The sequence below is a fragment of the Rhipicephalus sanguineus genome, chromosome 10 (genome assembly GCF_013339695.2).
Source record: "Rhipicephalus sanguineus isolate Rsan-2018 chromosome 10, BIME_Rsan_1.4, whole genome shotgun sequence".
NCBI lineage: Eukaryota > Metazoa > Arthropoda > Arachnida > Ixodida > Ixodidae > Rhipicephalus > Rhipicephalus sanguineus.
The window spans coordinates 23,891,707-23,914,425 of NC_051185.1; the positions used below are offsets into that span (position 1 = coordinate 23,891,707).

Sequence of the window (22,719 nt, forward strand, 5' to 3'; positions counted from 1 at the left end):
TGCCTGTGCGACATCGGCTGTTTTAATGAGCGGAACGAACGGACCCCGCGTGTTGCAGAAGTCGGGACGCGTTTTTTCGCTGCGCGCGCCGTACAATTAAGATATCTGACTCGAAGTAGGGAATCCACGCGCAACGACTCGTTTGAGTCCACGTACGCGTAGGGGAAACTGAATTAATCGCCGAAGCCCGGACACGCGTGTGCGCCGTGTTGCAATACATCGGACTCGTGTCCCCGAAGTACGCGTCGACGGAACGCGCGTCGAAATGCTCATATTTGGTCAATTCACCCATCGAAATGCCCTTATTTGGTGCGTTCTGTCTCGGCCGCCCTCCCCCGCCTTTCACATAGCGAGCCTTATAAAATGCCGTAACGTTAGCAATGCAATCAACATTGTCCCCAGTCAGGAAGCGGTTCGTCATGGCCACGCCACGTATGGACCCCAGCATTCTCGAGATCGCCGACATCATCAGATACCCTGCCGCAGAAGAGGCCTTTCTTCGTGAATTTGGACTGGTGCCGACGCCATCTGCTCGACCCCAGGCAACCGGAACACTACAAGGGCGGCCATCGGCTTGCGAGTACTGGGGGATATGCAAGGACCTCGGCTTTAATCCAGGCGAGCCAGGATGCGACGGAGAAGTCGTCACTTACAATCGCCGATGCAAGAAAGGGATCAGGCCGAGCTTCAAGTGCAATCGGTGCAAAAAGCAGCTGTCTCAGCTCCGCGGGACGGACGCCCTGCACGGTAGGCAGGGGCAAGGCTCCTTTTTGCTTGTCGAGACGTACTTGGACGTCCGAACGTAAAAATCGCTCGAAGAGGGGTGATATGGCTGACCTACGCAATGATTAAAGGGTTCTCGTCGAGGAACACGAAGGAACTCATAGAGAAGGAGTACAAGATGAGTAACACCACGCGGACCGACTGGAGAAATTATGTCAGAGAAGTGACTCTCGCAGAGCTTCTCGAACAGCCGCCGATGGGAGGAGTAGGACAGGTGGTCCGAATAGACGAGTGCCTGATGAGGGGACGACGCAAGGCGAACCGAGGCCGCCTTCTGACTGGCGACAATGTTCCCCCCAGGCGCCGCAACAACCACGGTGGTGTGTCAGACAAGGGCCCGTGGATTTTCGGCATGCTGTGCGTGTCCACGAAGGAGCCAAGGCTGTTCGAGGTCGACAAAAGAGACGCGGCCACCCTTGGTCCTCTGATCGCAAAGAACGCTCTTCCCGGCACGACGGTGTTCAGTGACGAGTGGGCCGCATACCGGTGCATACCCGGCCTCGTGAATGCCAATGGGACGCCGCTAAACCTCGACTGGCACACCGTGAACCACAGCGTCAACTTCATCGACCCTGCAACAGGCGCCAACACGCAACACATCGAAAGCGAGTGGCAGAAAGCAAAACGACGACTTGTTCGCAACGGCAACAAAACGACTCCCGCTCTGATGCGTTCTCACCTCGCCTGGCTGTGGTGGAGGTCCGTGAACGCACGTCCCAACGTGAAGGACAAGTTCCTTCGGCTCATCGAGGCCATCGCACGCCGGTATCCCCTTTGAAGAGTGCGGCAAATGCAGATTGATCAACCTGCTGTGTGCGGTTTTTTTTTTTTTGCTTTGTTTTCATTCATTTTTGTTACTTTTTGATAGCGCTCTTTCAAGCCCGGAGAAAATAAACATGCATTAATTGGAATTTTGGTTGTTTGTGGTTATTGTGGGTGGAGCCCCTCTTCCATGTAGGGCCCCCCATTTACAGTTCCACGAGTCGCGCGCCTCCCACCACCAGCTCAGACCTAGCAGTGTCGTCCAGCAGCGGCGATAAAGCAGCCTACGGGCGTAGCTAGCACTGATATATGCGACGTGCATCAATTCTCCAGCCGTGGTATGTATGTTTCATACTCGTCGAGCGATGCGATCGGAAGTGTGAGCGTCGTTGGGCATGGTCGACACGGCACGCACAGCTACGGAGATAATCTGTACTTCGGGGACACGAGTCCGATGTATTGCAACACGGCGCACACGCGTGTCCGGGCTTCGGCGATTAATTCAGGTTCCCCTACGCGTACGTGGACTCAAACGAGTCGTTGCGCGTGGATTCCCTACTTCGAGTCAGATATCTTAATTGTACGGCGCACGCAGCGAAAAAACGCGTCCCGACTTCTGCAACACGTGGGGTCCGTTCGTTCCGCTCATTAAAACGGCCGATGTCGCACAGGCACTTTCGAAATGCACCGCGGATGACACAGAAGCCGTACGGGAAAGCTGAAACCGCAGGGGTAAATTTATCCGCCAAATCTGGCGGCAGTCTGGCAACATTAACCCCCGAGTCTGGCAACAGACTTCTGCGACACCAAATAGAACCCTGCCCCCGCATCCGCTGTCTCTGACACAAATGTTAACTTTTTTTGCAATGTGACTGCAGTTCGCGATGTTTTGTAGAAAGGGAGCGGGTTGTCGATGCTGAACATCTCATTTTAGTAGGAACCAGTGATCCTGCAAGCGCGAGCGGCATGCTGGAAGTGGTCGCGTTGTGTGTGCGAACATCCGGCGCGACTGCAGACCCACACGAGATCCTCGTTCGAATCGCCGGTGTTTTCTGGGAGCCTTCCATCACTGAAGCGAAGTGCTCGTGCACAGCTGGACTGTCCGCGAAGTGCAAGCACATTTCGGCTGGCTTGATCCACTGTTACAGGTATGTGACCCGTGACTAGTTACATCGACGCGCATCGTAACGCAGAGCAAGCTCACTAGGCTAGCATAACGTAACTGACCCTGCTCCTATTCCGAACTCGTTTTTTTTTTTTTCATTCCTCTAACGCAGTTCGCGCTTCGTCATTCATCGTGTCCGACGTACAAGGAGCTGCTGCAGACCAGCAGTTTGCAGACCAGCGGTTGCAGGCCGGCATCGCTTGCATAGGTAGACGGGAGCCGTAGAAGACCTCTCCCCCAACCGGATTCCACAGGGGGAGTGGAGTCTCACAGAAGGAGTCTTTTGCATTACACCGACACAACTCACATTTTATTTTAAATATAGTCAGATAAACAACAACAATACTATATGGGCTCTGGTTCTGGCTTGGTACGGCGTTGTTTTTTAGCCGTCTTCGCTGGCATGGGACATCTGAAAAATAAATTGTTTAAGCTTTATGTGTCGATGTGCGTTGCATTTAGTTTTTCGCAACAGAAACACAATGTTTTTAGGAAAAAGAAAGGGCACTTGCAAGCAGATTAGGGTCATGTTTGGAGTGTTATGAAACATTGCACACCAAACGTAGCATCTGCAAGACACAGTTTAAAGTTGCTTGTAACAAAATAAAATGATGAATGCTTATGACACTGACGTCAGCATAATCGAAATAATCTACATAACGCTACTTTAGGTGCTAATACCGCACTTGTAATACGGTATACGCCAGCAAAAAGTGGATGCGGTTGGTTTTCCTTAACTTGCAAGGGCGAGTAAAATTGTCGCGAGGGTGGCGTGCATGCCGCCGATTACTGTAATAAACCGGCTGAGTGAAATACCAGCATCACGTGGACACATTCGTGCGTGATTGGAAGACAAATCCGTGCTCGTGCGCGGAGAGCTTTTTGAGTGCACTGCGAATTCGTCCGTGCCATGCAAGAGACTGCGCTTTCAATAAGTGCCAAGGTTACAATGATCGCTTCCCCGAACTTGCTGGCACGCCAGAAGTAAAACTAAGACTTCCTACACCCGTTCACGATGCGCGAGCGTTGTGCTGGAAAGTGCATAGGATGCCTTCCGGGTTGCCGCCACGTGTAGTGCAGAAGACGCGAGCAGTGCAGACACCGTTCAAAGGTCGCACACGTGCTCGAACTGCGGCATGATACATGCAGCAAATAGTCGCAAGTGTGCCCAATAGATCAAGTCCTCGTATTCCGGTTAACATACAAAGAAAATAAGGTACAGCTCAATCGCAAGTGCACATGACGCACCGAGACCTCGCAGTGCCACATTTGTTGACATGCTTCAGGCGCCGCAGCGACATGTAAAGTCGCGAGATACAATGGTCATGTAATAGGTTCTAGTTCACAAGTTTATAATTGTGTCTCACCTGGAAAGAAGAAATCATTCTGTGCAAAATGCCGCGAGCTAACGGTCATCGTCGGCGTAACAGCCTTGCCGATGCGAAGATTCGCAATCCACCGCGCTCTGCGGCTTCGGTCTTTGGCCTCGGAAGGAAATGCATGAAAAGAAATAGCGCTATCTTTCCGTCTCGCAGACACGCACTGAGGAACACAGCAGAACTGCTTGGCCGTTCGTTTTTTTCTTTACTGGCGGCTCCATCTTACCGCCCACGACTGCAGCCAATACGGTACTTATGGCGTCCAGACTGTTTTGGACCTCCGTGCGCAGTTTCCTCCCAATGCCGCTAGGTGCCGCATGAATTGCTGGAGTCGCGAATAGCAGCCATTTTTTTCTTTTTTTTTCCCCTTCAACTTTGACTGCACGTCGAACTCCACGAAGCACAGCGTTCGGAAAATGGAAAGTCGGCTTCAGGTATGACTTTTTTGTCTGAACTGTATTTTATTTATTTATTTATTTATTTTTGCGAAGACAATATGTACAGGATGCATAACGATTGACAGAGTCCTTTCGCCGCGGTGGAGCAGTGGTTACGATGCTCGGCTGCTGACCCGAAGGTCGCGGGTTCGATCCCGACCGCGGCGGTCGCATTTCGATGGAGGCGAAATGCTAGAGGCCCGTGTTCCGTGCGATGTCAGTGCGCGTTAAAGAACACCAGATGGTCGCAATTTCCGGAGCCCTCCACTACGACGTCCCTCATAATCATATCGTGGTTTCGGGACGTAAAACAAAGATTTCAATTCCAGTACCCCGGCGTCGGCATGTAGGGCGCATAGCCTTGAACATTATCTGATTACGTTCATCCTTTCCTCCCTTAGAGGAAATGCTCCTCAGAGGGCGAGATGATCGACAGTCGAAGTCGAACCGTACTCGGTGACAGATCGCAATTTAAAACATTCTGAGTATGCGCGGTGAACACTGCTATGCAGGCGTTGTATCAGTTCTCCTCTCTTTCCTTCTTTTTTTCTCTATTATTACCCTTCCCTTTCCCTCTCCCGCCGCGCAGGGTAGCAAACCGGGTGCAACCTGGTTAACCTCCCTCCTTTCTTCGGTGCAGGGTAGCAGACCGCTTCGACTCCTGTTAAACCTCTCTATAACATTATATCTATTTCTCTCAAGGCATCTATACTCTCGAGATTCAAGATGCCCGAGGTGCAGCAACAGCAGCTGTGAGTGAGTGGGAGTAGTCGAGCTTGTACCGAATCGACAAAGCGAGTTAAAAAATGGCGACTTCAGATTCACGCTTATGAAGCACTTGGTCAGTGATGGCAGTAGCTAACTTCTTTTGTTGTGTATTTATTACGAAGCTAGGAGGTTAAAAATGCTGGCGCTCCGCGAGCCTACACTACAGACACCACACAAAATCTACCACTCTGGTGCAATTGAGAGCAATGCTAGCATACGCCACCTCGAAGGGTCTCCGCGCTTGCACTACTTTCTTTTTCCGCTTTTGTTAGCATATATAGCTAAGGATTATACCCGCCGCAGCATGAACCCTTAGCCATAAAATCCTTCAGGTGTTCTTAATATCCTTTAAGCTAACGTCACCAAAGCCAAAGTTTGAAGCACGAATCTCTTAAATGTAGTCACAGAGAACTCAAGAGCTACGACACAAGACACTTGGATAGATTGAATAGATCTCAGCTCATGATAAACACCGGGGCCGCACGTTTCAGCTGCGTTGGTTAGTCATCTGTACGGAGTACTTGGGCGCAGATTTATTTATTTATTTATTTATTTATTTATTTATTTATTTATTTATTAGATGCGAAGTATCTTAAGGCGGAGCTCAATCCGGAGGTGGTGGTGTGCGGCGTGACCACCCTTACTGCGCATGCGCATACCCTCTCCCCTTCCCCTCCCCCTTTCCACTCTTCCTTTGAAACGCGGGCTAGACATGCCGAAATTCTCTCCTGCGCAACGCCGCGATGAGCTCGAGCGCATGCGCGTCCCCTCCCCTTCTCTCTCCTCTCCTACGCTGCCGCCCTCTCGCCCGCCTGTCGACCGCGTTCCCCGCTCCCCCTGTGAGAATTAACGGCCAGGCTAGATGGAAGATACGACGCGCGTAGCGTCCCTCTTCGCGTTCCACGACGCGAGGTCGGTAGCATGCCCAACGAACGCCAACGGAACGCGATCGTGCAAGTGCTCCGGCTTCGCATCGCCTCATGGTCCCCTTTAGCGGGAGATGGTGTAATTTTTATTTATTTATTTATTTATTAGTATGAATGTGAGTTTCGAAGTCAGCGGCTGCATTCCGTCTATTATAGTGTGTGCTCTGGTCCAATAAGTACAAAAGAAAATCCTGTGAATTAGACAGTTGTTCATTCTGATTTCTCGTGCAGATATCGTGCGCTTCTGAGAATAATCTGGCTTAAGAAAAAGAATTCTGCAACTCAACACAGGTGATCTTTAAACCCGCCGTTAACACTTACGGAGAAAAAGAAAAGAGTGTGAAAGAAGCGTGATTTACAGTATATAGCTGACGAAAACAAAGACACAAAAAAAAAGGAAAAGAAATCCATAGCTTAGCGTGCTAAGGCGAAGTGAAAAGGTGCAGCGCACGACAGAGCTGCGCACTTTTCATCGACGAACAGCTGTCGTCACAAAACACACAAACCTATGTTGTGACAGACGCTCCGACATTTGCTGAGTGACGCACGCCTGTGACGTGAAATTGCACCTTATGCGACGCTTAATTTAAATGTCGATCAAAACAAAAAGAAGTCTCATAGTTTCACCGTAAAGGCGAAGCAATGAATGCGACAGCAACAAATTCGAACGTTATACGAAGTAAGGATATCAGCTAACTTCTTTAGGACGCCATCTCCCGTACAAAACGCTGGCGTAAGGAAATACGGGCGCTCCATGGAGCGAAGCGGTTTGCGTGCTGTCTGTCCTCTCAAAAAACGCAAAGCAAGTGGTGAGAACACTGCATGTACACAGGGGTCCACTGTTAAAGGGAACATCGGAGCATGTGGTGGCAGCTCGGCGCCACCGCCGGCCAGCGGCTGCAACGAGCTTCGCGCAGGCGCACTGCGCGCTGTGAGTCGTGCTCTTTCGTCGTCTGCTGCCGTCTGCTTCCGCACTGCAAATCGTGGCGAAGCGAACCGTTGACGTGACGAAAGAGCATCGGGCACGGTGCTCACTGCATCTGCGCGAATCTCGTTGCAGCCGCTGGCCGGCGGTGGCGCCGAGCTGCCGCCACACGCTCCGATGTTCCCTTTAACAGTGGACCCCTGTGTACAAGATAATACGAGCCGTCTAATGATGTCTGTCGAAATAGCACGCGCGCTAGCGCGCACGACCGCGCCCTTTTGGGACCGACGCAGACTCCCCCTCCACCGGACAGGGCGTTTTCTGTCTGTTTGAGGAGCCATCGACGGCAGGCCTCGAACGCGAGGCGTTGTTATCGCATGCGCCCTCCGTGCGACGGATATGGCCGGCTCGTTTCACGTCTGCCTAAGCCGCGTTCGTCGGTAACGCTCGCGCGCTTCTGTTCCCACTTAGAGTATGTGAGGCGCGAGGCGACGCTATCGATTTGAACTTTATACGGAACATGACGGCGACGGCAAAAACCCGTCGACAGTGTCCATGTGACTGCGAACGCAGTTAAAAAAAAAGAAACTCGCAAGACGAGGCGCCGCTGGTGGTGAACCTGCCGCACTTTAATTATCGGGTGCAACCACACAGCTCACCAACCGGTCGTTTTGTTTTCTTTGTTTTCTTTTCTGTTCTTTTTTGTACGCAGAAGCTACATCTGTCCGACGTTACCGTAGAATCCCGAGCAAGCGCCCCCACCTCCCTACAGTGGAAGATAATCCGACAAGATTTTGAGGGGGGGGGGGGGGGCTTGCTCAGTCATGGATCAAAATTTAAGATGGCGGCGGAAGAGTAGCGCGAGCGTCCAGTGAAATGCGTTATTGAATAGGCATGCATTCACTGTCGTTATATGCCCTCGTAAAGCGAATAAAAACACTGAATGAAACAGTGAAAATGGCGGGAGGGCAGTGGGAGGGGCTTGCTCGGTCATTGGCGGATATGAAAAAAGGGAGGGGAGCACTTGCTCGAGATTTTACGGTACGTAACTACAGGACGAAAGCACGTATACACGCGGCGTGTGCGAGCGATACCTTTAGCTGTGCCCTCGTGACCGCCAATGACCGAGCAAGCCCCTCCCACTGCCCTCCCGCCATTTTCAATGTTTCATTCAGTGTTTTTATTCGCTTTACGAGGGCATAGCTGAGGGCACAGTACGAAGCTGAGCGCGTCGACCCAGGCGCGACGTGGACCATGCACTGCGAAGAGTGATCACGTGATCGCGTTTGTTCCGTGGTGGTGGAGGGTGTGCAACCTACTTTATGTATGTCCGTGTGTACGTTTGTATGTGTGCGTGTATAGATGCACAATTGAACATTTTTGGGGTGGGGAAGGGGGCAGTTTGAACTAGGGGTGTGCGAATATTCGAAAATTTCGAATAACAAATCGAATAGTACATATTAGTACATATTCGAAATACCGAATATTTTTCGAATAGTTTTCGAATAATCAGCACCGATGGAAGAACCCCAAAACAACAAAAATTTGAAGCAGCTAAAGGTCATTTTTCTTCTTTTAATTACGGCATCACCTAACAGGCACGAAAGGGTTGTCGTCGTACATGTACGGCATAGCCTTTATGTTTAAAACGCGCCCCTTTTTCGATCATTTCTCTTGTTTGGAATGTGCTGCCACGCTTCGGAAATACGTGGAATTTTTTTCATGCGCCGATATCTCTCCGTTGTTTTTTTTTTTTTTTTCCCCTTCTGAAGCGGCGCGGCGGCTTTCAGTTCAGCATCAGAACGAGCGCATGCGGTGCGGCTGGTTTCGGTATCGTCCTTCGGGTGGTTATCGCTTCTCGCGCCCGCGAAGCTGATGGCTGTCTGGTTTCTAACCTCTCAAAGGGTGACCGCTTGTGAGTCTCTCGTTAATTGCTCCCCGGGGCGCGATTACATCTATTTCCGTGCGGCGCTGAATTACACAAACGACGCCACCGTGGTTGCGTTTCCTGTTTTAGGGAGCACGAACATTTTTTACCGGAAAAGTACTCTGATACGCTGACTTTTGTATGTCTGTCAGCTATGTTTAATAGAATGCATACCTTTTTTTGCTTTTTATTTATAAAAGAACGTATAATTTAAGATTTTGCTTGATGTTACTACGCATAAACCATGTGTATGTAACAAAAATGATTTTTTTGTCACTTTACGGTTACGGCAAAAAAAATTTTAGACAATTTTTTTTCTGAAATAGAATCGTCTGAAGAATTTGTTTAAGCAATAAAAATTACACATTTTGTGGACTGCATTTCGCGAAAACATTCGGCCCTAAAAGGGTTAATGACCAATGTACATGTAACCCCAGCTTTTACGAGACCACCGACGGTATATTGGTTACCGTTTGAAGGCGTTTTTTTCTGAAAACTTCATTCTTACTTAGTTTTTACTATGCTGCAGCTGCATCGCATTAATCAGTTCCAGTATTCATCTTGTATTAAATAAAGAATTGTTCTTGCATGCTTTCAACATTGATGTGTACATGCTTGCAGTGCCGAGGCCCATGTTGTGATGACAGGTTTATCTGTTTCATTACATCTTTAGTTGTATGCGTGGTGCTTGGCTCAAAATTCGCTTTTATATGTCTCAATTTTCTATAAAAGCAGGCGGCGAAGTGTCACCCTGATTGCTGTAGTCACTGCTGCATTTCACCTTGCAGTTACTGAATATTTCAAAGGCTCAAATCGCTGCTGTTGACGAGCTTCCCTCAGTTTTACCTCATAACTCTGGTATTTCGATTAGGCTAAAAGTAACGGTAACGTTCTTTGGCGAAAGTTTGTGAATATTTGTTTCAAATAAAATATTATGGAGTTATCGGGCTCTTTTAAAAATGATTTTCGCCGTCACCGCCATCGCCGTCATGTTCCGTATAAAGTTCAAATTGTCTTACTGTTCGAAAACTATTTGAAGAGTATCCGATTAGTATTCGTATTCGATTCGTTGTCATCGCTATTCGATTCGTATTTGATTCGGTTCTAAAATTAAATATTCGTACACCCTTTAATTGACCCCCCCCTCCCCGGCGACGCCAGTGATTGGAAGAATGCTGCACATGTGCAGCGTTCTTCAAGCGTTCAAGAACGCTGCGCATGTGCATGTAGCAACTCACGTGTCAAACCTGCGTGCACTGAACCTAACTGCACTCGCTGCACTGTTTGACGAGCAGACTCGCAGCTCCGAAGCCATCCTTGCATTGGCACGTAAACGGCTGGTGGATGCCCCACTCTGAAGACAAATGAACTGACACTATTCATGCAAACTGCACTATTTTGAGTAGAAAGCAGCGACAGAGATGAAGTTCCGTTTTATTTTTTTATTTTTCTGACGGAACAGTCAACTGACGTCTATGTAATCGCGCCATCAGTTATCCTTGCGCATGCGCAGGCTTGCTTCCACGCGCTGTAGCGTTCAATACACTGGCGTTTCATGGAAACATGGCCACGCGCTCGCGTGTTCATACTCGAGAGCAACTGCCTCGGACAGCTGATTAAGCGGGTGCCTAGGATGGTTTGGACCAATATAAGCGTTCAAGCAGATATCATGCCGCCATGACGCTTAATGGCGGGAACAAGAACGAAAGAACGCGTTAAGGCTAACTTGTTCCTATTTCATTTGTGCATGACTGTAAATATGCCAGTATATTACAGCGAGAAGTCCTCACTCAAACGAGGATGGAAGGACCGATTACGTTATTTTTACGGAGATTCATCTTCTGCCGCCGTCAATTTGGAACACCCTACGACAAGGGCGTACGTAACCAGAATTTTTTTTTCGGGTGGGGGGGGGGGGGGGGGCCTCTTATGTAAGTTCGTGCATGTGTTTGTATGTGTGTATGCACACATACAAAATGTAAATATTAGGGGGAGCTGTTAGAACCCCCCCCCCCCCCAAACCACCGCCCTGGCAACGCCCCACGGCGCTTCTGTAGCGCCATCATTCAGATCTAACCATATATGGCTCTGTAGTGCAATTGATGAACGACAGACCGAAAGGTCATTCGTAGAATCCGGCAAATAAAACAACCTCTTGACATTTAGGCGAGCATTATAGAGGTGCCGCCCTTGCGCACCTTTGCTGGATGATACAAACGTTCTATTGTATGCAAAACAGCTCATCTGCTGATAAGAGAAGCGATGAAAGCACTTGAGACGAAAAAGGCTCGTGAATTCTTGTTCCAGTATGTCCTCTACATATAATGCCATCAGAAGGATGCCAGGTACTTTTCAATGCATGGATATGAAATGCGCGCACAGTATATGCTTATGCGGATGTGTATATACCTTCCGTGTATCGCTTGTAAAGCAGCCATGTGACCATACACGACCAACAAATAAACATAAACTTTCACTTGATTGCATAGACGTGAGCAGGGTTCTCTATCAGCGGTGGGGGTAAATGGCAAAGTCTCACCCCCCCCCCCCCCGCACCCCCCTTGTTGGTTGAATCCGAAGAAAGCAAGCAAGCTTTGCAAAAGTGAAAATGCATCGACGCTTCTTCGTGTATATGGCGCTGCTTTTAAAGATCAACCCCATGAAAGCGTTTCTTAATTAAGACGCTTACGAAGGTTTTATGACGCTGCTAATGCACCTAAACCGTTTTCGTAATGCTTTTAAGTGCGACGTTTTATTTTATGTGTTATACTTTTCTTCCGCATATAACGACGCTGACGCGTACGGCGCCCTTCTGTATTGCGCATAGCTTCGTCCCACGCTACTTTATCAAACTGCACATATATTGGATATACTTATACAAAAGTTACAGAGGCTTTTCTCTTTTTCCTTAGAAGTAAACATATCCACCAGCAATACTAACTGACACGACTATGTATGCATGTTAAGATTAGGATTGAGGGGAAAGGAGGCAACAGAGTAAGATTTGCGTACGAGCTATTTTTATTATGTTTATGCAAGACTGGCTAAATGCTATTACAGCAATACATTATTACATTGTATTTCATTTAGCACAAGCTCTTTTCATACTTTCGCATACATATCTTTAATATACTTGGTTTGTCATTACCATTACATTGTGATATTGCCACCTGAATCGTGGCTATTTCTGGCTTCGTGATTTTCGAAAGAGAAATCGTTATCAGTAGTATCATTCTTGAGCCGCACCTTCAGGAACAGGGAGAAGGGCTATTTTTAGCTTCAGACCTTAGCTATATTCACAGGAAAGAAACCCCTTTCGCGTTTATAGCTAAGTGAGTACTCTGGGAGGCCTCTGCGGATAAAAATGTCGGACAGTTCGTGCGCCAAAGTTGACAACAGAGCTGGGACAGAATTGAACAAGTTTCCGTAACAATAGCATTAACAACGGTATTACGAATGACGCGCAGGCTGTTGTCGTGCACAAGTTGTTTCCCTCGTGCGGTGTAATATCCGGCAGACGGGACGCTGTGCTTATGTTCCATTGAACGGGACACACAGACACCTTGAAAGCTGTACCGACATCGCCTATCAGTTCCGGATATGCATAAGCGTGCACATGCATAGGTGTCCAAAGGCATACCCATGCATGTGCATAGGCGTCCACTGGAAGAGCGGGGGGGGGGGGGCAAGCTTTAGTGCACGCCCCCCTGCTCCCCATTGGTCAAGTTCGCAAGAAAACAAGCTTGCAACGGATATGAAAATGGAAATCAAGCTCTGACGTCTCTCGCAACGGCCTGCCTTTGGTCCCCGGCTTTCCGGGGGTGGAGGTGGGAAGCAAATAGATGTAACATCGGTGGTCCTCGGCCGCCATTGTCGCCAAAACCTGCATGGCCATAGCCCTGTATGTTAAACAATGACGGCTCGGTCCGAACGAGTACGGGTGTGGGGTTTTGCTACCCCAAAGTGCACGGTAGCAAAACCAGAAACTCTCTTCCGGTTGCTCTCTTGCTTTCCTATGCACATACGAGCTCTCTCGTTTTCACGATCAATTGCCGCAGGTGGAGACAGACTCGCCGAAGTCGTCTCTGGAGCGCCGCGAGCGGACGTCACTGCCCGTCGTGCTGGTGCTTTTCGCGGCTTCGACGTTCATTGACGTCAACAAGATGGTTTGCAGCTACTCGCTGCGCTACTATAACCACGGTAAGTCCTACAGCACGGTGCAGAGCTTGAATGTCAAGGTCTGGCGATGTGGAGTCATAATGAGCCTGAGCTCGTTGGTTGCACATAGCGAGGAGGGTTCCAGCTAAGTACTTGGACGAGGACAGAAAGACGTACGCGGTGTGTCGCACGTCTCTCTGTACTCGTCTCATAGTTGGCTTGAACCCTCCTCGCTAAAGCTATCCTGGAGATGTCTCCAAAATATGTTATCAGGGACTTTTCTGGCTCTTACAACAGCGAATCTACAGCCTTAAAGGGACCCTGAAAACGGTTTTTTGAAGTTTTGTCAGCGTTTAGGCAGGAGCATCCCCAAATCATTCGCACCAGAAATTAAGCGACGCAGTGTGTACAAAGGCCGCTACGGAATTTATATCTATACCCTCCTCCTCACCACTGCCTTGCACCCTCAACTCACAGACACCCTGACATCACCGGCGATCGCAGCGCTCTCATGAGCGCACTCGACGGTTTGAGCTTCGCCCAGTCATGGTCTCTGTGCGCCGACGGGTTGCGCGCAATCTCGGAGGCCCAACAAAGACGAAGCTCGCGGAGTGGTTAGTAAGTAAGTAAGTAAGTAGGTGTTCCTAATCCCTTTTGGCACAGGGCAGGCGCTCGCAGCGCCTGCCCTGTGCCAAGTGGTTGATATCTGCTCCGACAGGTGCCGCCACACTACCAGCAGAGTTCTGCGGAATCCCGCAAGGTGGCGGAAGGGAGAGGAAAGAGAAAGAGGTTTGGCCTGGTTTGGCTGCGTCGTTGCTGCTAGAGGACGGACGTGTTTTTCGTGGGCTCCGGAATGACAGCGTCAGATAAGTGGATTTTTTTTTTTTGCACGATTCGAGCTTGTTTTCTTAGTTAAGCCACTAGATTGCAGCTTAATAGAGCTTACAACTTTGTACTGTTGGTACAAAGTGGTGTGACAGTCGCTTCGGGTGTTTTTTTTTAATATTTGTTTGTTCGGCCACCACGTGGCTGAAAGGTGCACGGGTGCTTTGAAGTGTAACATACTTGCGGAGTATCAGCGGAGTTTTGTGATATCATTTGGCTTTAAGTGTATCTAATCCTCCGCGCGAACGACCTATAGCCATGGTCAAAAAGACCGTAAAGTGTTCAGGATGCGGAATGGGGCGGAAAATAGAGGTTTGTGAGGATGAGACGACAGAGAGAGCTGACGCCAAGTGTAAGCAATGCGAGTTAGAGGCGAAGATGGAAATAATGATGGCCGCCCAGAATGAGCTCATGGTGAGAATCTCCGAGCTGGAGAAAGCGGTGGCGACAGAACGGGAAAAAACGATGGCTATGGCGGAAAGGCTTAAGTCAGCCGAGGAGGGATTAGCAAAGGTAGCCATGCCAGCAAAGGTAGCCACGGGGAACAAGGAAGCAAGCGGCAGCGGGAACAATGGGGCATCGACCCCCACAGTGGTAGGCGCGAAGGGGGAAACAGGTTTGGAAAAGACAGGTGCAAGGGTCACAGGACCCACCTTCCGCGAAGTAGTCTTGGGAACGGGAGGGGACAAAACAAGAGCAGTAGCACGCGCTAGTAACAGGTGCAGTGGCCAGGTGCGGGACAGTCCAGCAGAAAAGTCGGATCACGTGATAATCGCCGGGGACTCGAATTTAGCTACATGCGCAGAAGCAGTCAAGGAAAGGGTGAGAGGTGACAAACGAGTTTTAATAGGGAAGTTCCCGGGCCATAGGCTGGGATCAGTGATGAAACAAGCTAACGCAAAACTCGCAACTAAGTCTAATGGACGTAACCTCGTGATAATCACGGGAGGTCTAAACGACGTCTTGAGTAACGAATCAGCCGAACTAGCGACCACATTGGCGAAAGGTGTCGATGACATGCGCGCCATTTCCCCTCAGGTGCAGATAGTGGTATGCACAATACCGGAGGTACCGGTGCGTGACGGCAACCTGCAAAGAGCGGTTGTCGACGCAAACAAAGAGATATGGCAGATGAGTAGAGAGAAAGGCATCGAGGTAGTGGAAATAAACAGAGAGGTGCACAGGTGGGGTGGTTTTCGAAGAGACGGAATACACTTCGACAGGAGGCTTGGCCATGAGGTGGGTTGGCGTCTTGCAGGAAGCGCAGTAGCTTTTTTGGGGGGCACGCGGGCCCTTCGGTGCCCATGGTAGCTTGTAATGAGGAAAACAACCAGGGGGACTCTTTGACAGGTAGTATAGCGAAAAAACAGAGAAAAGGTAAAAGAAGGGAGAAGGCGCGTGTTGCAATTAGTTACATTAACATGCAGGGTGGCAGAAAAAAGGCAAAATGGTTAGAGATTGAGGGACAGTTAAACAAGGAACAGATAGGTGTTTATGCGGTTACAGAAACACACCTTAGAGACTTGGAAGAGCCACCACATATTGAAAATTATGTTTGGGAAGGATGTAACAGGATCACATCAGAAAGGAGAGGTGGGGGGGTTGGAATGCTAATTCATAGCAGAACAAAATGGGAGAGAGTGAAACAAACGTGTTCAGAGCACATATGGGTTTCGGGCACAGTAGGTGGAAAGAAAACGTGGCTAGGTGTAGCTTACTTGTGGACAGGGAATAACTGCAGAGAAAAGAATCTGGAGATAGTGAAATGCATAAGCACCGATATTAAAGAATTTGGTCATGATGCCGAGATAATCCTTCTAGGGGACATGAACGCTCACATTCATGACCTTGACGGATATTCAGACACCAATGGCAAGTTATTGCTAGATCTCTGCGAGCAACATAGTCTTGAGATAGTTAACGTGGGGCCTAAGTGTGAGGGGCAGATCACGTGGGAAGTCAGAAACAGGCAATCGAGCATTGATTACTGTCTCATGACAGAAGGAATATATGACAAACTTAGAGAGATGAGAATAGACGAAGAAGGCATTAACAGCTTGGGTAGTGATCATAAACGCATAATATTACAAATGGGATATAAAACTGAAAATAAGAACACAGAATCAAAGTTTGGCAGCTCGTATCTAAATGACAAACAAATAACAAATATAGCCGCAAGAGTCGAGGAAAAAGTAGACGAACTACCAGTCAAAGACTGGAAGTATAGTGAGCTGCTACATGTAATCACGAAAGAAATGGAAATAGAGAAGAAAACTATTTGTTGGAAAGGAAAGAAAAAGCCAAAAAGTTGGTGGAACAAAGAAATCCGGGAAGCAATCGAGATGCGACGTCAGGCATCACGGGAGCACAGACAGGCAAAAAAGGAGAAGCGGCCACAGGACGAAGTCAACCAAATATGGGAAATATATTTAGAGCAAAATCCATTGTGCAGAAATTAGTCGAGGCAAAAATTAAAGGTGAAAGTGAACGCTGGATGACAGAGATTCGCGAAAAGAAGAAGGCCGCGCCTAGGATATTTTGGAGCCACCTAAAAGCGCTGGGTAGGAAGTCTGTCACAATGCAACAGCATATGGTAGATGAAGGAGGAAATAAATTGGAAGGATATGAAGCGCTAGGTTACATCCGAAAGATAACAGCCGATTCGTTTAAAAAGGTCCCCCAGGGGATTCCCCCGGTGAGTAAAAGTACGCAAAGGAGTGCGACCGACGAAGATGTAGTACTAGAGAATTTCAATTGGAAGAAGGCCGAAGGAAAAATTCCTAAGCGCACTACTCCGGGCTTAGATGGGGTTCCCGTCAGCCTCATTAACGAACTCGGACATAACACTAAAGAAGCACTGCTGAAAGCCGTAGAAAAGTGCTTGCAGAAGAGGGAAATACCAGACAGTTGGCGAAAAAGTAGAATGAACTTAATCTATAAAGGCAAGGGAGAAAAGGATAACATTCGCTCGTATAGACCGCTAACAATTACATCGGTGCTATACAGGTTGGCGATGCAGGCAGTAAAATTAAAAATAGAAGCGTGGGTAGAACAAAATGATATTTTGGGAGAACTTCAGAATGGATTTCGAATCGACAGGCGGTTAGACGATAATCTGTTTGTTCTTACCCAGTGCATAGAAATATCTAAAATAGAAAACAGGCCCTTATACGTAGCTTATCTAGATATCACCGGGGCGTATGACAACGTTAATCAGGAAATTTTGTGGGATATATTGAAGGAAGTGGGCATAGGTGACGACTGTGTACAGCTTTTGAGGGAAATATACCGAGAAAATACAGTTTGTATAGAATGGGAAGGAATAAGTGGCAAGGACAGCGTTGAAATTAGCAAGGGGCTGAGACAGGGATGCCCTCTGTCCCCGCTGTTATTCATGCTGTACATGGCGAGGATGGAAAAAGCGCTAGAAGGTAGCAACATTGGATTTAATTTGTCACACAAACAGGTCGGAGCGATGGTTGAGCAGAAGCTTCCTGGTCTATTTTATGCTGATGATATTGTCTTATTTGCGGACAGTCAAGATGATATACAGCGACTGGCAGATATATGCGGAAGGGAGTGTGAGGCTCTAGGACTAGGATTTAGTGCAACAAAATGTGGATTGATGGTATTCAATGATCACGGAGACCATACGGTCTTAATACAGGGCCAAAAAATACCGAGGGTAAGCGAGTACAAGTACCTCGGAGTATGGGTAAATGAGGGGGATAGATATATGGAAGTACAAGAGAAAGCATCGGTAGCAAAGGGAAAGAGGAATGCTGCAATTATGAAGCACAGAGCTTTATGGGGATACAATAGGTACGAGGTGCTTCGAGGGCTGTGGAAGGGTGTGATGGTTCCGGGGCTTACATTTGGGAACTCAGTGGTGTGCATGAAGTCAGAGGTGCAATCAGGAATGGATGTAAATCAAAGGACGGTGGGCCGCCTCGCGTTGGGCGCTCACGGGAAGACGACAAATGAGGCGGTAAAGGGTGATATGGGATGGACAGGCTTTGAAGTGAGGGAAGCGCAGAGCAAAATGAGATTCGAAGAGAGGCTGAGGAAAATGAATGGAGAGTAGATGGGCAGAGAAGGTTTTCAGGTATTTGTATAGAAAAAGCGTTGACACGCAGTGGAGAAAAAGAACTAGGAGGCTCACCAGTAAATATACGGCTGGCAGTGCGGGCGATATGGCAACAAGGAGCATTAAGCGGAAGGTCAGAGAGGCGGAGAGGACTTATTGGATGACAGCGATGGAAAAGAAGCCGGCTCTGAGTAACTACCGAAAAGGAAAAAACGAAATAAGGAGGGAAAGGTTTTATGATAATTCAAGGGGAAGCGCTTTACTGTTTGAAGCAAGGTCGGGCTGCCTTAGAACGCGTAGTTATAAAGCGAAATTCAGTAACGAAGAAGAACAATGTACATGCTGCGGGGGAACTAAGGAAACGATGGAACATGTACTGATTGAATGTGGCGATATTCACCCAGGTATACGTGTGGGCACGAGTCTACATGAAGCCTTGGGTTTTAGGGACAACAATGGAAAGCTGAACACGTCCGCGATAGAAATAAGTAAGAGACGGTTAGAGTATTGGTGGCAGAAAAGTAGAGATAAAGTACAAAAATAAATAACTGGGGAAAAAAAAAAGGTCATTCTGCCTTAAGAGGCAGAGAGATGGACCGTGAATTTATATTTTTTGGTATAATAACGTAGATTTAATCAATGTAGATAAGGCATTAGGACAACATGAAACAAGGAAGTTTATTTTTTTTTATTTTTTTTTTCTTTCTTTTTTTCGCCTTCGAGCCTGGTGGCAGACATGTCACCGCCCCGTTATAAAGGGGACGCTCATAGCATCCATCCATCCATCCATCTTATTTTATTCTCTTGTACGGCGACAATCTGCAAAAGCATGCGGACAAACAAAAATAAAGCCACAAAAACGTGGATCGTGGCGTTGAACGGATAGTGAGAGCGCGACGCTCATTGCAGCGACGAGCTGAAGGGATTCCGCTCGCCAGATGCCTCACGAACATTGCACGATTTCGCAGCTTTACAAGTCACCAATTGCTAGAAATTGCTAGATATGTGGTACACAACGCGGCTAGGAAATTAATTATGTCCAAGAAAAGAAACTTCGAGATAAACACTGTCGCTCAGCTCACGTCAACACGGAGTACGTTGTAACACAGGCAGACGACGCTCGCTGCCCACAGGAGGTTCAGTGACGTGTACTGGACATATCCAATCAGATCAGCCGCCTACGTGACGTCGCGCTTCCAATACGACGCGCACTGGAAGTGGGTGGTTTGAAAACGCGTTTGGCTGAGCCGCTGTGATCGGTGGAGATTCGCAGCTTCAAAGCCTTGTAATAAATTACACTGTTTTACGCACAGAGCTTAAATCGGTCTGTAAATGATCCTTAGGACTTGCTCTACCGGCTCAATGTGTTCGTACAAAATCGTCAAAACCGTTTCAGTGTCCCTTTAACGTTGCATATATACTTCTTGTACACCACTTTGGAAGCTCATATACTATAGTCCTTGTAGCTATATAAAATCAGTATAATGACATGTAGATAAATGTTAACAAATGCGCTTCGTTTGGTTATCGTGGTTCATACACTACCATGTAAGAACGACATAAACGTCTACAGAATAAACGCAGGCATGAAAGATACAGCACACAAAGAGGCGCTGTTGTAAGTGCTCTTCTCATGTCTGTGTCCAGTTCGTGCTTATGGATTAACGTAGCCAGACTGTCACTTTGATGATGGACAACCACTTGGGTTGCTTGATGAAAGTCTGCGGGCACACGAGTCCAGAGAAACCATACGGCTATCATCAGACAATCAAAACACCTCACACACTACTGTTTGGGTTGCCAGACTGCCACTTTGATGATGGACTACCGCTTGGGTTGTTTGATGAAAACCTGCGGACATACGTCCAGGAAAATCATTCCGGCTGTCCACAGACAATCAAAACACCGCACACTACAGTTTGGGCTGCCAGATGGACTACCGCTTGGGTTGTCTGCTGAAGACCTGCAGACGCACGAGTCCAGAGAAATCCTTCCAGCTGACAAAAGACAATCCAAACACCTCACATACTGACGAAGAGATGAAAGACCCCTCTGTTAAGGAAACTGTGTTGCATCAGTGTTGGGAACAGAAAAAAAGTGTACGTCAGGATGTGTATAAACTGGTTTCATTTGTATCTGCTTATTTGTGACGCAGGTTCGTACCCGATGAACCAGTCGCTGATGGTGGCGCTGACCGAGGTCTTCAAGTGCGTTCTCGTGACCGCTGTACGCATGGTCACGAGCGGTTCTCTGCGCATGCGTCCCTCGTCCAAGTTCCTGGTTCCCTCACTCATCTACATGCTCACGAACAACATATTCTTTATCGCGCTGCACTACGTCACGCCCGCCGTGTGGATCGTGCTGGCCCAGTGCAGGATTTTCTTCACGCTGTTCGCATACAAGTGAGCCTGCTTTTCACGTCCTATACCCTCATTTTTCTTAAAGATGATAGTCTTTCTTGGGGAACTTAAACGCAGAAATTTTGGTCTGTCTGTCTGTCACCCTATTTAGCCACCCGGCCAAAGTTGAACCACTTGCCGAACGCCCAGCCATCTTGAACTGGTGGCTAGGTACATACTTGTGTACAGTGTCGATCAAAAAGCAAACATTACGCATATCTGAGGCGCAACATCACTGGGTAAAGATCAGGTGGTGTGTTCCTTTACCCGAAAATACATAGATACGTAATTCTACAGACCCTAGTTTCTTAAGCTGCGCTGAAAGTGCTGAAATGAAAGGACCAGTATACGGTCTCTTGGAAGGGGAATGACACATATCTCCACCTGCAGTATGCATGAAACCTTTCGTTACTGATCTGCTTGCTTGGTTGTGTTGAGGTTTGTAAGCACACCGAACATAAACAGTGCAATGATTAGGTTGAAGCAGATAGGACGGGAGTAGCGAATGAAAAACGTCAGGAGATGACATTATCCTGCTCTTGCTGCTCTGCTAGCTCAGTTGTGATGGCCAGTGGCACAGGAAGAATTTTTTTTTTTTTTTGGGGGGGGGGGTGGAAACCCCCCTCCGCCACAGCTATGCCAGTGGTGATGGTGGTGACTAACATGCCACCACAGCAACAGGTTTGGGTAGACCGTTTCGCTTTGGAATATTGCAGTGCTTGTTGGTCTTGCAAGGCTCACTTTCAACTATGCGCAGACCAGCTGACCGGCAGCGTGCCATTCTTCCTGGTCGCCACCATAGTGTTCAGCGCCGCCTATGGTCTCTGCGCGACGCTTGTCGTGGCGCGGCTCGACAACGTGGTCAAGTACCATCTGTCGGCCACCTCCAGCCTGCTCAACATGTTCGCTTTGGCTGCCCTGTTCCCGGACCAGTTCCGCATCACGCTGGCCTACGTCGTCTTGCTGTTTTTGCTCATGGTGGCCATCTATCTTTACGAGAAGATGTTCGTGCTGCCTCACAGCTTGGACGTCTGATGTCACAGCAGCTTGAAGTGCACATGGCGGACGCCGTCATCAGTATAACAAGCGAAAAGCCTGACCAAGGGGCCAACGACGTTGACAATGAGAAGGCAGCACTTGTTTAATCGGAACGAGTCTGGTGCTCATGCACGGTGCCAGCCTGTGTACTGCCTAGTGTTATGTGGCATTGATGAACGACCCTAATTACTCGTGATCTCATTAGTATTGTGCAGCTGATTGATTGCTAACTGGCTGGCATTGCTGGCGCATCCATCTTATTTAATAACAGAGTGGTACAGTACCGGTGGTTCAAGTCGTTGTGGAAGATGGACACAGTGATCATTATAATATAAACAAAAAAGAGCAGCATCGGCAGAAGCTGAAGACACCGACATAAAAATGTTGCTGGTTGAATAGAGTTTGGTCAAAGGGCGCTGCGTCTAAATGTTTTACTATGTGGTTTTACTACCCTGTACAATTTTGAATGCATGCAGCCATTCAGAAGCTAAAACACATTAAGGTTTATCAACGGGAAATCAATAAGAGGGCACATTCCTTGCGGACATATGTCATGGTTGTGGAACACGGCTTTAGCAACAGCCAAGTAGAACTCCAACGCCTTCGAAACAACCCGGTTAAACAATCCATTCCCCGTCGTTACTGGCTATGGCTTAATGACCTAGTTTTCGTATCACCGTTGTAAAAGCTATTCTAGATATTGAAGTACACCTCAACATGAAAATTCGTTGAGGGCGACACATTTGCTGAGAACAACGTCGACATTATGCATAGCATCACTCTTAACAATAAAGATCTTGAGAAAAACAACGCAACACACTAACTTGCGGATTCACTTTTGTCGCACGATTCTTAGCGGCTACATTACGTACCATATGTTCGCACTGCAGTTGCAGCAGAAATCGATCTTCAATTTTGTGAATTGCATGTAGTGGTTATGCAAAATCTTCGCGACAAAAACGAAACAGTAACGCAAACGGGGTAGGCGGAAATTGCTGCTGTCACAGTACCCAAGTTCGGAGCCAAAGGACTCGCTGAAGTCTGCGGTATTCTTTTACACTGTTCATATACTATTATGTT

At 48.1% G+C, this 22,719-nt stretch overlaps 1 protein-coding gene across 1 annotated transcript; it reads left to right on the forward strand.

Annotated features, from left to right (window-relative positions):
* Window positions 1–345: 345 nt before the first annotated feature.
* LOC119372407 (uncharacterized) lies at window positions 346–21,636 on the forward strand. The gene is made up of 6 exons (XM_037642879.2): window positions 346–747; window positions 1,084–1,548; window positions 2,639–2,693; window positions 13,131–13,272; window positions 20,358–20,604; window positions 21,318–21,636. The coding sequence occupies exons 1-6, from the start codon at window positions 629–631 to the stop codon at window positions 21,634–21,636; spliced, it is 1,347 nt and encodes a 448-aa protein (XP_037498807.2). The 5' UTR covers window positions 346–628.
* Window positions 21,637–22,719: the final 1,083 nt, after the last annotated feature.

What these genes read in the sequence shown, in the direction of transcription:
- LOC119372407 (XM_037642879.2), top strand. Translation starts at nt 629, where the DNA reads ATGCGACGGAGAAGTCGTCACTTACAATCGCCGATGCAAGAAAGGGAT. An exon ending in GGCTTGATCCACTGTTACAG is followed by an intron (nt 2,694 to 13,130) that starts GTATGTGACCCG and finishes CAATTGCCGCAG; the next exon opens with GTGGAGACAGACTCGCCGAA. An exon ending in GCTGCGCTACTATAACCACG is followed by an intron (nt 13,273 to 20,357) that starts GTAAGTCCTACA and finishes TTTGTGACGCAG; the next exon opens with GTTCGTACCCGATGAACCAG.